The sequence below is a fragment of the Patiria miniata genome, unplaced genomic scaffold (genome assembly GCF_015706575.1).
Source record: "Patiria miniata isolate m_02_andy unplaced genomic scaffold, ASM1570657v1 HiC_scaffold_24, whole genome shotgun sequence".
NCBI classification, from domain to species: domain Eukaryota; kingdom Metazoa; phylum Echinodermata; class Asteroidea; order Valvatida; family Asterinidae; genus Patiria; species Patiria miniata.
Window position 1 is genome coordinate 10,419,176 of NW_024037063.1, and position 16,204 is coordinate 10,435,379.

General features: G+C 40.9%; 1 protein-coding gene across 1 annotated transcript; it reads right to left on the reverse strand.

The window, feature by feature from the left end:
* Window positions 1-1,467: 1,467 nt before the first annotated feature.
* On the reverse strand, window positions 1,468-9,020 carry LOC119731689 (fucolectin-like). The gene is made up of 7 exons (XM_038204901.1): window positions 8,821-9,020; window positions 6,172-6,253; window positions 5,055-5,105; window positions 4,017-4,166; window positions 3,423-3,512; window positions 2,784-3,012; window positions 1,468-2,033 (listed from the first exon to the last, which is right to left on the reverse strand). The coding sequence occupies exons 1-6, from the start codon at window positions 8,893-8,895 to the stop codon at window positions 2,789-2,791; spliced, it is 672 nt and encodes a 223-aa protein (XP_038060829.1). The 5' UTR covers window positions 8,896-9,020; the 3' UTR covers window positions 1,468-2,033; window positions 2,784-2,788.
* Window positions 9,021-16,204: the final 7,184 nt, after the last annotated feature.

The window sequence follows — 16,204 nt, forward strand, 5'->3', positions numbered from 1 at the left end:
GGGGGGTATCGTGCACCCTCGGAAATCAATTTCTAATCAACGTTTCTAGGTAAGAAAAAATGCGTAGAAAACGATTTGCTATGTTAAAAAATTCAAAAAATGTCCCACGTATTGTTTTTATGCAAATTAGTGCCGCCATTACCGAAAAATCTATTTTTAATTATATCTCAGCCAATATTGCAGATAACTGAACAAACTAGGTGTCTAAACCCATGTTTTCAAGGTCATAGATCACAATAAAACTATTCTGGAAGTGACCACATGTGTCTGTGGCATAGGAATATGCAAATTAGTGCCGCTAATACCGGAAAGTCATGTTTTTGGCATATCTCGGCCAATATAGCACATAACTACACCAGTAAGGTGTCTAAATCCATGTTTTGAGGGTCAAGTATCATTAGAAGACTATTCATGAAGTAACTATGTGTGTCTTTGGCATGAAAATATGTAAATAATAAAGTGTCGGTTTATCCGCTCTTTGATTGTTAGCCAATATCTCGGCCAATATTGCACTTAACTACACAAGTAAGGTGTCTAAACCCATGTTTTGAGGGTCAGGTATCATTAGAAGACCATTCACGAAGTAACTATGTGTGTCTTTGGCATGAAAATATGTAAATTCTAAATTGCCGGTTTATCAAAAAAATGATTTTCCGCCAAATTATATTCAATTTCAGCCAATATTACAGTTTATTTTGAATATGATGGCTTAAAATAAACTTTGATCATTATTGCTTATCAAAAACCCTTCTGTCAACATTAGCTGCAATATTGGCCGAGATATTGGCTAAAAATCAAATTTCTGATAAATCGACACTTTAGAATTTACATATTTACCTGCCAGAGACACACATAGTTACTTCGTGAATGGTTTTCTAATGATACCTGACCATCAAAACATGGGTTTAGACACCTTACTTGTGTAGTTAAGTGCAATATTGGCCGAGATATTGGCTAAAAATCAAATAGCGGATAAACCGACACTTTATTATTTACATATTTTCATGCCAAAGACACACATAGGTACTTCGTGAATGGTCTTCTAATGATACTTGACCCTCAAAACATGGGTTTAGACACCTTACTGGTGTAGTTATGTGCTATATTGGCGAGATATGCCAAAAACATGACTTTCCGGTATTTGCGGCACTAATTTGCATATTCCTATGCCACAGACACATGTGGTCACTTCCAGAATAGTTTTATTGTGATCTCCGACCTTGAAAACATGGGTTTAGACACCTAGTTTGTTCAGTTATCTGCAATATTGGCTGAGATATAGTTACAAATAGATTTTTCGGTAATGGCGGCACTAATTTGCATAAAAACAATACGTGGGACATTTTTTGAATTTTTTAACATAGCAAATCGTTTTCTACGCATTTTTTCTAACCTAGAAACGTTGATTAGAAATTGATTTCCGAGGGTGCACGATACCCCCCTTTTCCGACTGAACTAGTTGCAATTTATAGACATTGGGAATTGTTAGGTGAGAGAATCAGTGTAGAAGGCTTGTTCTCCTTCACAGATGTGTAATCAATTGCAAAGTTAATGCAGAATGACTAAAGATAAAAAAACCCTCAGTTTTCTCCAACGATGGTCGGCCGACCAGCGTTGGAAAAATACAAGTTTTCTTGAAAGTGTCAATACACACAAGGAGCCACAATTTCACAGTTTGCTTTAAACGATCATTCACTTACAGTCCAGAAATATATTTGGCTATAATTTGATCATTTCGTTTCATGATGTTTGCAAATGTTGTGTCTTCCCTTTAATTAAATTATCGAATTTTGAAAATGGTTACACACTAACGTTCATTAACCATGCGTCAAATCAAATGGAAGTTTTCCAAGTGAAAATTGACGAAAAAGTCAAAAACCTTAAATGTGAAATTTAACTATTTGTTAGAGTGGATGTTAGTGCACTTATTCTACTGTTAGTCTTAAAATCAGTCGTCCAAAGTTTCCAGTTCCTTTCTTGGTTTGCTGACCATTCCATACACTCCTGGGCATATAGACAGCTGCAGATCGTACCTGGAATAAAGAGGAACAACAAAATGCATTTAATTGCCGTGTTCATTTAGTTGTGAAAAATTCGATTTTTATGTGCTCATGTTTTGTGAAGCCAAGATGACTTATCTTACGAAATTAAAACAGAAGTTATGAACATTGTTTTGTTTAATTCCCTAAGTCTGGATAAACCGAATGGAGGGGAGCCTAGTCAAGCTGGTTCCAGAGTGCAAAAACTTTATTGAATCGATTCCAAACAATTCAATGCAAGACTTTCAAGTTCTATGCATGTGTCTTAGACAGTGCAATGGGTCAGGTTTACCCCTTTATTGGGGCCAGCAGGTAACTCAACTTTTTGGGCCTTGGCGAGACTTGAGCAAGTCTCATTCACGAGTCAGTCAGTAAGTCAGTCAGTGTGCCAGTCAGGTTCAAAAAACGGGTTCAAAAAACATGCACAGTCGACTCTCGTTATTACGAGGTTCTCCGGACCTAGTTAATCTCCTCGTATTATCCGGAAGCTCGTCTTATGCGGAAAGTCATTTTACCCACGATCTTGTGCACAAACATGCAACGCAGGTGTTTTCTTGAAATGACCCCTCGGGGACCACCAAAAAACATCAAGATGGGCTTCGATTTTTTAATTTTTTGTTTTAAAGTAAACGACGAAGAACAAAATGCAGTATGTAATGCCGTGATCCTTCGTTTCTTTAGTATTCACAATCCTATAGTAATTAACGAGCCCAGGGGCAGATATGTTGGATAAGTCAAACTTACCAGAGCTATTCGCAGGTGGAGACCTCCCAGAGCAGGACCTCACAAATCTGCAAAGTGGCTTCGTCTCTAGGAATGCCAATAACGATCTCATCTCCTCTAATAGGTGGAACGCAAATGACGAGGTTCATCCCGCCGGGGATATTGGCCGACTCGGCGCTGACGGGGGAGCCGCACCGCTCGAGTCGGTGTATTCCCCCTACAAGCACCTCTGCTCCGGCCAAACGGACATCTACAATGTATGGAAATACAAAGATTAACGTCAGCTATGGGGAAAATATTTTTTTGAATGACCAGCCATATACTGGTGTTAAGACCCTTTAAGGGAATTTGGGCAACCTCGAAGTCAGATGCCCTGAATAAAACAGACAAAACTGAATTTACAAAGAGCATTGGTTTTAGCCAGGTCCGTATTTCAAAAAGTTGCATTCATCTGTAAAATCTTACAATTACTCTCCGAGTTTAAACGTCATTAAACGATGGTCAATAATGGGAACATGTAGAGCATGACTATTTGATAGAATGACATTTTCATAATAGGCTGCATTATTTCGACCAAACTCGGCCAAGTAAACAAAAATCAGATAGAAATTCTTGAGTGATTAAAAACCCAGCAAATTCAGACAAGCTTTTATAACTTACAGCTACCATCCCGACGGTTCACAATGCCGACTTGCGCAATGCAGTGAGACTCATGAAGATGCAACTTCCACCACGGGTGCCGTTCGGTTTCTGGAAATGACGGAGAATAACAAAGCCCCGGTCAATGAATTGGCTTTAAAACGGGGAGTATTATAAAGCATGCAAGCCTATAGGTTTAGACATTTCACTGAATGTGACTTTAAATATTTCTATTGTACTGGAATAAAGTTCTTTAGATGTGCCGACGAGAATAGAATTCATATTGTCGTATTTGTTTTCGTACTAACCCTTCGCGAATTTCAAGTGTAACATGTCCAGTTTTTCCTGCATCTAAATTCTGTGGTGAAATACGTCGAATGATTCTTGACAGGCGCATGGCCACTGCAGCAATATTAGAAAGTATAAGTTGTGCCGGAGGCCTGGTGGAGAGATTGGATGAGGACAGTCGAACCAGGAATCAGGAAAAGGACTTAAAACAAGATCCTCAAGTCGGCCTGGGTGGGATTCGAACCCGGATGAAGGAGTTGAAAGGCGAGGAAAACGTTTCACCAACGTGACTGTGTGAGTGTCAGCTAAGATAAGCGACCTGCATACCTGTATGCGCGCAGGTTCCTCCGTTGATCAGGGCCGAGTTGAAATTCCCGTCCACTGCGTTACCAGAAACGTAATCTACGCCTCTGAAATTTAGAGTGGAACTCTGCTCTGTTTGAGGTTTGGCGATGTCTACCAGTGTAACAGGAGGATCTGTAAGTCATATCGAAGAAAACAAACAGAAAGAAAGGAGATATCAGAATGTATACAGATCGTTTATATGAAAACCGATTAGTTCGATTTACAGCATACACATTATGTACGAAAAAAAGGTTGATTCGTTCATGATACTCCAACCCATACTCGAACCGTGTTTCTCCTTTTCAAGGTATAATGTATAGGATTACTATATACCTACTCCTGTTTAAGTTACCTATTTACACACCTATAAAACCTAAACATGTTCTGAGGCCTTCTCACCTTGCCTGTTCGACATTATTCTGCCGTATTTTAATGCCTTTGGGGCATGTCTCATTTTTGTGAAAAACCTACACAAAGTAGTTTATTTTTTTTATTTTTTAGACCAATTCATTAAGCCAGGCGGGGGGGGGGGGGGGGGGGGGAGATCGCACCCCCTGCTCCAACACCTGGGACAGAGCCAGCTGGGGTGCGGTGTTTTTGTACACAATTCTGTAATATAATGTTCATGATCGTCGGATTTGAACAGCGCCCACATTGAAAGTATGGTACACCCACCCTGTGGGTTTTACAGGGGGTGTTCGGAGGAAAAAACCCTGTCCACATTTCAGCACTGATTTTCTGATGAAACCCCCTCCCGCAAAACTTCCTGGATCCGTCCCTGTAAACCACGCCCACTGCACACGTGACCACCACGTGCGCCTCTCCAAACTATCACGGGACGGGGCGGGGCCTAAAAGGGGTATAATTATTGTCTATTGATACTAAAATGTCGGTGGGCTCTCGCCCATGCACAACTTGAAAGCTGGAAGAACCACCCGTCTCGGGCCGTTTTGGGTAAGTTGGCGAGGGTGGCCCGTGGTGGTTTCGAAAGCGTTTGACTCAATATCGGTGGGTACTTACCATGTTCAACTGGTGAGAGCACCTTTCCATCCTGAGGTTGGCGCTTTGACTCTATGACAACAAAACAAGATTGGTTTTAAAAGGTTAGCACAAGAAATATTAAGTTGCTCTGCCCAATAAAAACCCACGTATTTAAATATTTTAATCGCAAACCAAAGGTTAGATCATAACGAACACTTTATTTTGCTGTCCGACGACAAGGCGGATCCGTTTATTGGATACAGATGCAAAGAAAAATGCAAAGTATTTTTTTTTGGAACAGAAGAAAACATTAAAAATTTGCCAGGAGAAAACAACTGAATTCATTGAAGAATAATCGGAGGGCAACTTCATTGTATTTTTTATATGTATTTTTTATATGCACTTTTGAAAATATTCCAGTTCATTTCTATTCCCGTTTTTATTCACTACTTTTCGATTGGGTTATTTGATTTATTTCACAACTTATAAGCCCGCCGCGCCCGAGAGCTGCATGCTGAGCAGAAAGTCATTTGAGGCCGTTTGCTCAGCACGTATCTCACCGTGTGCATTGAACTTTTGCTGAGTTTTCTGCCTAGCTAGGCCTCGAGACAAATATCTCCCCTGTTTGATTTGTTTCACCTCGCGAGGCGAAAAAAAACTCACCGTGTACGGTCAACCTGCTGCATGCTGAGCTGGATAGATTAACTAGCCAATGAAATCATTTTAAAATAGTTTTGTGCAAATCGTCTAAAGCCTGCTGGCGTTTGGCCCCATTTTTGTTTTTTTTATAAATCGCGCCGCCGACAAACAAGAATAACGTGCTTTCATTGGTTAGTTAATCTTTTTAGCTCCGCATTTAGCTCAGGTTGACCGCACACGGGAGTGTTTTTCGCCTCACGAGGCCAAAGAAATCAAACAGGGTAGATATTTGCCTCACGGCAGCGTTAGGAAGAAAACTCGGTAAAAATTCACCGCACACGGTGAACTGCGTGCTGAGCAAAGGGCCTCGAATGACTGTTTGCTCAGCACGTAGCTCTCGCGAACGGCGTGCTTTTCCGACGTAGAACAGTTTAGTCTGTAAATAGAAAAGAAAGAAAGATTAAACCACTTTTGAAATCCTGCCCCTTGATTTGGGCTTCCATCACACGACACATACCTCCCTCGGGTTCAGTCTCGTCCTGCATGAACTTTCTTTCCAAAGCGCGCTCTAACAGCTCCAAGTCACGGGTAAGTTCCTCCTTGAAAATGGGAAAAAAAATTAAAAACATAACGACTCCGTAATATTTATTTATATCATTCTATAAAAGCACTTAAAAAGAAATAAGAGTTTCTCAAATGTTTGAGGCTCTAAAATGAGCATGCCTAACTTCTATATGGTTTGAATACAATTTAGCCCCATAAACTTTGCCAATTTACTGGACTACCTCCGTAAATAAAGGTCACACTTGGAACATGTACCCGAAAATATAGAACTTTGTCAAATTTGGATTTGCACATTATTTTTCTTTTACTTTGTTTGTAGTTTATTTACGCTTTGGAAGCATACTCACCCTCTTTATAGCAATAGAAAATTAGTCCCACCTTTTTCAGACAACTACTTTTCGTGTAATTTCATTTTGGAATTTAGATACGCAAACGTGTGCAAACGAACCTGGATGTTACACGAAATATAGATGTCTGAAAGGGGGGGCGGGGGACTAATTTTCTATCGCTTTAAAGAGGGTGAGTGTACTTCTAAAGCGTAAATATACTACAAAAAAGTCTAAATAGGAAAATAACAACTTACAAAGTTCTACATTTTCGGGTACATGTTCCAAGTGTGGCCTTTATTTACGGTGGTAGTCCGGTAAATTATCCACATTTATGGGGCTAAATAAAGGTATACTCAAATTTGATTTGTTTTCAGCATTTTAACTTTTCTGGTATCTTCTCATGAAAGCACGAGTCAAGGAACACTTACAGAAATCGCCAATTTTTAAGTCTGAACTATAATTGTTTAGAAATATTAAGGCAGAATATGTAAGCAGAAGTCGTTTTAAGACTGTATAGCCAGTTGGGAGGACAACTAAACGTTAATTAAACAAATAGATTGACTCGAGCGACGTTCGAGTTGGTATCCCGCGTTCTAATCAACTGGGTTCAATTTAATCGGACCATGGCGGCTCACTGTCCTAGATTTATGCAAGTCAACTTTTGTCAAACACCAGTCCGAAAATGCACGTTTAGGAATTTGGATTTAAGGTCTCAAATTTCGCAGGTGACATGCTTGCAACTGAAGCATTTTGATGTATGTGTTGTGTGGGCATTAATTTAAGGCAAGTTTTTGGCAGTTCAAAAACCATCCACGTCAATCTCCATGCTCTGGAAATGGTTGTGTGATTCCCAAGGTATTCTTGGTAGGTGTAGGAAGAGCCCAGACTGGGACCGTGAGTGCATAAAAACGTGCAAAATTACTACTGACCTTTTTTTACTCACCATCAGGCTAATTAATGCCCACACAACACATACATCAAAATGATATAGTTGCAAGCATGTCACATGCGAAATTTGAGACCTTAAATCCAATTTTAAGGCAAGTTTTTGGCAGTTCAAAAACCATCCACGTCAATCTCCATGCTCTGGAAATGGGTGTGTGATTCCCAATGTATTCTGGGTAGGTGTAGGAAAAGCCTTGCAGCTTACTTGTTTTTTAATCGATGGCCAAATGAACATAGCGCCCTCTGTTAAAAAATGAAACATTTTGCATTTACTCAGATCAACAAGAGGGCGCTGTTTTATCTACACGATGAAAATGTTATAGCTGAGGAGTCTTTTTGCACAATGCATTGCAGTACACATCAACATGATGTCTCACGTTTGGATTTCGATAACTCTCTGTAAAATTAGATTTAAAAGCTGAATTTTTGGTGATGCAATGCTCACAACAGCAACTTTACGAGGCAAAAGTTTCGGGGATTATTGAAGAAACTGTAGTGAGTAAGAAGCTTGCAAATTTGATTCACACTGGTTTTATTATGCAGCACAAACTTTTGCACGATATGGATACCTTAAGTTTTGGGACTCTCATACACAGTATTGAGAGTCCCAAATTTTCGGACTAGGAAGAGCCTTGCAGCTTACTTGTTTTTTAATCGATGGCCAAATGAACATAGCGCCCTCTGTTAAAAAATGAAGCATTCTGCATTCACTCAGATCAACAAGAGGGCGCTGTTTTATCTACACGATGAAAATGTTTTAGCTGAGGAGTTTTTTTGCACAATGCATTGCAGTACACATCAACGTGATGTTTTGCGTTTGGATTTCGATAACTCCCTGCAAAATTAGAATTAAAAGCTGAATTTGTGGTGATGCAATACTCACAACAGCAACTTTGCGAGGCAGAAGTTTGGGGGATTATTGAAGAAACTGTAGTGAGTAAGAAGCTTGCAAATTTGATTCACACTGGTATTAAAATGCAGCACAAACGTTTGCACGATATGGATACCTTAAGTTTTGGGACTCTCATACACAATATTGAGAGTCCCAAAATTTCGGACTACGTATGACCATGGATGAAAAATTTAACACACATTAATGCTTCTACAAAAATCGTTAGTTACCGACATATATATACGTCTTGAAAAGAGTCTGCGTCTTATATCGTTATGAACACCAGTAACACTTGTTCTCATATTTTCCGGTTCCTCTTAATTTCAGTGGGGGTATCGAAGACTTCCAAGTCAACTGCATTTACAAATCCTTAGTAGAGGGTTTTGTCCGACTTGTTCTGGTTTATTTTTCTGGGCAACAAAACTAAAAAGCCTACCTCGGTATTGGCATTCTGAGGAAATGCAAAGACAGCATGGCACAGCGCCAGAGTAAGAAGCAAAAGACGTAACATTCTTGCTGCTGAAGGTAGTTGTACAACAAGGCGTGGTCAGTCGGTCGAGTCTGGTGTTTCCCGTGTGTGTCGATGGCGAACGTTGATTGGAATGGAAGAAGGGGCCAATGTCCGTGTATTTATATGGGCATTGGTGCGCCAACTTCTTTAATAGATTGGCGTGGGTTATCATAATAGACTGAACGATCACGGGATCTAATCTCTTACAATCTCCCAATTCAAAGAAAAAGAATGCCATTCCTGCCAGTAAGCCCCTACATAAAGCACCTTCGCTGAATGCTCACCAGTGATTTAAAGGAATTACACTGGCCCAAACTCGTAGTAAAACGGGTGGGAGAAAAAAATCTACACAAGTAGTGCTTTATTATGAATGGGAGGGTGTCACGTGATTCCTCATTTCGGTAATAGTTCGGCAGAATCTCAATCAAACTTCGTTTCTCTCGTTTAAAAAGCCTTTTCAGAGTTCCAACTGCGCATTCATAACCTGTAACAACGCGCATCGTTGGTCTCAAATGGCCTTTGACATCATGGCGCCACTGACTTTACAAAAAGGCTGTTTGTGCATTGTGGGTACTGTCAAAGGGCATTTGAGACAAACATTGTGCGTTGTCACAGGTTACGAATGCGCGCAGTTGGAACTCCGAAAAGGCTTATTGGGAGATTCTACCTCACCATTACCTCAATTCGGATCACGTGAGACTTTAAAGCGGGACAGTGTAATAAAAAGTACAAATCCCTCAAAAACTGTGCAGTTACAGCAAACACAAAAATAACAGACAGGAGAAAGTAAATCATTCTACTCAATGGAATACCTGCAGAAGACAGAAATTATTCATTTTTTGAATCTGCACATTTGTATTTAAATTCATCGTATACAAAAAAAGGTAGCAATTAAGCTGACACTTCGATCAAGAAATCAAGGTAACATGTGATCTACATGTACATGTATAAACTTATTTAGTACATTATTGTCAATTTTCTTTTGACTACTATCATCTTTTAACCTCCTGATAAGAGTGAGAAAGAACCTTACAAGTTCTATATCAATGCATTTATTACTGCAGTTACTACATAAGCAAACAATGAAATGATTACTAATACATCACTACTCAAGTAAAGATAATTTGAGGTTGTCTTTACCTCAGAAAATTATTATTTCTGTTAGGAAAAACTGTAATAGCACAAATACATGTACTTCTTGTTTAACCCTGACTTGGCAACTTAATTTGAAAAATCCTCAAAATATTGCCAAAATTAATGAAACTATTTCTTACTCAACACCGCCTCAGCAAAAATAGTTTGAGGATGTTTAGGAGTAAGAATATTATCACACCTATTATATAATTTAGCAAATGTTGCTGAATTAGTCCATCCAGCTGTCTGCAAAATTACATCTTTTGGAGTCCCTTTACTTGCTGCTGCTGAAGTTGATGCAGCTCTACAACTGTGTGACTTAAAAATTGTAACATCAACACCAGATTCAGTTAAACATTGTTTTAACCATCTAGATATTGTGGATGTGCCTATCTCCTTATAGGGAGCCGTGTAGCTCAGAAAAAGTCTGGCTTTATTGTAACGAAACGGTTTTGTCCGTTTAAGATATTCTAAAAGTGCACGCAAGACACAGACAGTTTTGTCATTGGGATAAGCTGACAAGACAATAACTGGTTGTGGTTTCCCTATTCTGGAAGTTTTAACCTACTCAGTGATATTAATTGTCACCTGTTTGTCTGCGACCTTCATGTTTGTTACATTGAATAAAGACAATGTTTGGGCTCGTTGGCCAGTAGTAAGTGCACACAAACATATGAGTTTATGAGTCAGTTGTTTTAGACTAATAAAGTTAATTGGTTCTAAACTCCCCACATAGCGAAGGAGTGTTTCAACATCCCAAGTTTGGGAGTAACGGGGAAGTTGTGGTCTTATGTTAAACAAGCCTCTCATGAACCGGGTTGTCAGTGGATGACTTCCAAAATTCTTGTTTGTGGTTGGCCAGAGTAAAGATGAGAGGGCACTTCTTGCCGTGTTAACTGTACTGTACTCCGCACCATCATGGACTAACTTGGTAAGGAGGTCCAAAGCTGTACTCACAGTTGCATGAATGGGATCAATCGACCGTTCAGAGCAGAAACGCAACCATTTGGTAAATACAGATGAGTAATGTCTCTGTGTACTCTGTTTCCATGAGTGAAGGATGACGTCAACAGTTTCTGCTGAAAGACCTTTTAAGGTGAAAGCTCGCCTGATAAGAGAGCAGCACACATTGTCATCTGACCTTCCAAGGGGTGATGTTGATGTGGAGCATGTGGGAGTGACAGCAACTTGTTGGTCTTTGGCAACTAGCAGGAAATGCTGGGTAACTAGTGCTGAGTTTGCCATATTGGAAACACCAAGATTCCTGTTGATCTGTCCAGTTCTATCTTGTGCAAAACTCTGTCATTTACCGCACAAGGAGGAAAAGCATAAACTATTTCATTTGACCATGACACTGAAGAAGCATCACATTCTTTTGCCTCAGGATCAGGAAACCATGACACGAATGGATTTAATTGATAATTAATTCTTGATGCAAACAGATCAACACTGGGTCTAATGTTAAAATGAGCTAAGATCTCGTGAAAGGTTTGGGAATTGAACTCCCATTCAAGATGGTCACTGAATGTTCGTGAAAAGGAATCTGCACAAGTATTATGAATGCCAGGAATGTGGCGCGCTATCAACCAAACCTTGTTTTGTATGCACCAAAACCATAAGCGTCTTGCCAAACTATTTACATGTAGTTCCTCTGAATGGCAACCTCCCATGTGATTTATGTATGCCACAGCTGTGGCATTATCCAACATGAAAGATATTGTTTTGTTCTGAACATGATCGATAAATGACATTAATGCATGCATAACTGCCAGCAGCTCAAGATAGTTTATATGGAATGTTATTTCACTTGAATTCCATGACCATTAGTGTGCATGTTTGCCTTAGGGTATGACGCTCCCCATCCTTCAGAGGATGCACCAGTATAGATCTCAATATCTGCAACACGAGGTAATATTTGCCGATAGTTGGATGGTAACTTTTTTATCCACCACTGCAAGTCTGATTTTGCTTCTTCAGTTAGATGCATTTTAGAATGATAATTTCCATCGTGTATTTTCAAAGCACAGTCTTTTCACTCTGTATCTTGCCCCGAGCAAGAGCATTGATAGTTTTTGCCAACTGTTCATTAAGGGCCGGACTTTCTTTGTCTTTGCCCTCAACTAGTGCCACCATTTCGGTCAGCAATTCATCTTCGGCCTTAGTTTGGCCACTGGCTAGCAGGTTGTCTAAATCACACTCGGTGAATGCGTCTTCGGCCTTGTCAGGTGTGCTTGTTACTGTTTTTCTGTCGCCCTTTTCAGGTGCGAGACCAGTTAAGACGGCGTCAAGATCGTCGTCACTGTCATATATTTCGCCCTCGCTAGCTACATCATTAGCAAACTTAGAGGCTCGCAGAAGCTGGCTGATTTTGCCGCGAAACCGCTTCAGTTAGAGAAGCCACGGTTTGTTGCAAGAAAACGACCATATCGCGCAAATCGCTGTCATTTTTCTTAGCTTTGCATGCAATCGCGTCCTGCCCTGTGTTCTTACGCTTAGTGGAGCGCTTCTTAGCCGGCGTCTGAACCGGAGGTGGCTTGCTTGAGCTCGCCGGAGTTGCGCTAGTAGAAGGCAAACCTGAAAGTTCGCTGTCTAATTGCTCAAAGCGTGCTTCATCTTCTGAAGGATTAATGTGCAATACTGCTTCGATAGTGTAACCAGGTCGGGTTTCAGTACTTACTTTTACCCGACAGGTTCCTTACTCCAGCATTCGTTTCATAACTTTTGTATAACTTCGTGTTTATGTCATTTTACATGCGAGTAGCCATTGCGATAATGCTTTTTGACTAGCACCCTCTCGCGGCCAACTAAACTTTTTTTAACAGCGCGCGCCGCCTAGAATTTGGCTCAACTATGCGATGGGCGTAGCGAGCATGCGAGTTTTGCATTCCACCGCGCTTTGTTTAAGAGGAATAGCTGATATTCCGGGCGTTTCGGCATATTTTTCTTGTAGGGCTAGGTCCAAAATAACTTTGATTTCGATCCAACACCTTGTTACACTAGTATGATCCATATTACAAGAAATGTAAGCTGGCCACAAACGTGGTCCGAGCAAGGTGTGGCAATAATTGGCTATAGCGCCAAAACGTTATAGCGGTGGCACGCTGCGATGCTCGCGCAAGAGCCACTGAAAATACACTGGTGAGCATGTTGTTGTTGATGTGATGTAATGGCAAGTTCGGCAAACTAGTGCCCTTTGTGCCCAAACTGGTAAGCATTCAGCGAGGGTGCCTTTATATAACGGCTTACTGGCAGGAATGGCATTCTTTTTCTTTGAATGTGTGGCATACCTTAGCTACTGGACAATACAATCTCATGTGAATGGTGAGGTAGAATCTAGGCTTAACGTACGCTCCAAAATATCTTTGGTTTAGCCACAGAAAAAACCTGCTTGTGCCCAAGGCTTTCTTGCATGCCAGAAAGGTAGACCGTCTTGTCGAAACCGGATTATTATAATTTGCCTTTCTGTCTTCTGAGAAGACGATTGGCCACTTTGACAATTACAGCGTCAAAAACGTCTGATCTGCTTTGTTGGAAAACAAGCTCGATCGAATCTCGGAAGCTGCGCAGCAAAGAGGTCACCATGCATCTGTATAATTTTTGAACATGCCTGCCAACATGTTGACAGCGCTACTTTTGTCATTTGAGCTTATTTGAAATTTGACGTCATTGTGACTTTGACCTCATGATGACCTTTGACCCAAGTTTGGTAGTGCAACATGTTGGGGCTGGGCTGCTGATACTTTTGACGACGTTTGGTTGAAATCGGTCAAGAAATGTAGGGGCAATAGACAAGTCAATGTTTGTTTGTAACTAACCAACGAACAGATTAACGGAGAGACATGATTTTGTAAATTGTAGAGCTGCTACCGGCAGCTAAAAAAAGTAAAAGAGAGCAGATTATTTTGCTTTCAACGTTCGATCAGTTTTTCAGGCGGCAGTATTGAAAGCGGAATTTGGAAATTGTTGTATTTGCCTGGACTGTACCGTGAGGGCAGCAGACCAATTTGAAGGGTGTGTGTGTGTGTGTGTGTGGGGGGGGGGGGGGGGGGGGGGTTGACTACAAATTCGTATCCTTGTGGAGACACACACACAATAGGGAACAAAACATTGTAAAGGTCCCCACAGGGCAATTTTTATAGATGAATAGGTCTCCACAAGGTTTTCACGAAATAGATATATGGGTTTTACTCAAAAACTAGGAATTTCCAAGGTGGGTTGATCCGTCGCAAATGAAAGAGTTTTAGAAAAGGGATATTAAGTCCAAATTTCAGCCAAGGAAACTAATTCTGTAACTAATTCGGCCGACCAGCGTTGGAAATTGATACAAAAATATCACTTTTCTTGAAAATGACAGTATACCAGGTGCCATGATTTTACAGGATGCTTTACACTGTCATTCACTAACAGTCCAGCAAGGTATTTCCAAATGATTTGGTAGTTTTATTTTTTGATGTTTGCAAATGTTGTATTTTCTCTTTCAAATCAACTACATGTAACTGCCTCGATTAGGCTTTAAACTGATCGCTGAAGAAAGGCCTGTTGTAGCTTGCTATGCCTGGTGGCTAAGATTCATTCAATCACAAACACCAAAACACACGCATCATATACCACCAATATCTGATCTGCATGGTCTGACTTCAACTCATCTGACACCCTCACACACCCAAATCACACATATTTCCTTCCAGTTGGCACAACAACTCCCTAGTATCTCTTATCTAAACACCTGAATTATATTATTAACCAAATGTGTTGTTACGCCAACGATATTACAACCAACCATGGGTTTGCAAATGCTGCTGGGAGTAGTAAAAAACACACAACTCATAGGCGTATCCAGCGGGGCCCCCAATATTTTAAGACTGCCCTTTTCCATTCAAATGGCCCTTTTTCACCAGCGCTTACCCCCCCCCTCCCAATATTATGTAACGGGTGCCCTTTTTTTTAACAAGTGCCCTTTTTACAAAACAAGTGCCCTTTTTAAAAAGAACTCGTGCCCTTGTTTGTGCCATTGGCCATTACGGGTGCCTTTTTGTAAATTTCACGCATGTGTCGCCCTGAAAAGCACCATATATTGCCCATTAGTGTGCATAATCGTCGGTTTTGAACAGCGCCCCCATCGACAGATGGTACCCTCCCCCCCCCCCCGCTCCCTCCCCTCCCAACTGTTTGATTTTACGGAGGCCAAGTGTCCGGAGAAAAAAAACACGTGTCTACATTTCAGAACGGATGTGCAAGTGCCCTTTTCAAGACATTTTTAACACCCCCCCCCTAATAAAAATGACCTTGCTACCCACTGACAACTGAAATGATGCAGTTAATGCTATTGGTGGAAGAAAATTATGAGACAATACCATTTCAAGAAAAAGGGGGAAATACACAAAAACTTCTTACACCGAAAGAACTAAGACGTAATGACGTCACGCTTTGTTGACATGTGCGCTTTCCTATGAGAGACAGGTGGGACGCCTCATATGTTGGAGGGATCTACAGTGCCTCCCCCCCCCCCGAAGAAAAGGCTCACTTTTGCTTTCCAACGGGGGAATTAAGGGGATGGGGAATGTCGTAACTTGGGTATTGCATTTTAACAACGCCCGTGTGACAGGTAATTCTGTCCCCTGGTAAATGTGTCCCCCCGGACACATTTACCGGCTCGTGACCCGGTAAATGTGTCAGGGGGGACACTTTTGCCTAGGTAGATTTGTTCCTCTCCAGGTAAAATTGCTTCCATGCCCAACGGTGAAAGTGTCCCCCTGGTAAATGTGTCCCTATGCAGTATTATACAGAGAGCAGCAGCGTGTCGCGCGCGCCAGTACATGCTGCAAGATATGTGGCAGTGATTATTACATGTGTACATACACGTCTCCCTCTACAATGGAAATTCATCCAATAGGAAATGTCGTTACGCGCTATGATAGCAACACAGACCAATCCAAGTAGGCGTTGTATCAATGAGACGAGGGCCATCGCCATGCATCGCCGCTGTGTTGACCTATCTCGGTAGAATCTTGATAGATTTCACCGTACTCCAAATCGAAACTTTGTGTTCACATGTCATCTATTAGACCAAATTAAATATGTTTATATTCATGAAGGGCAGACTAAAAGTCCAAAATGTATACCTTGTACAGTGAATTCATAAAAACAATCAAGAGAACTGGCCTTCCGGGTTTCA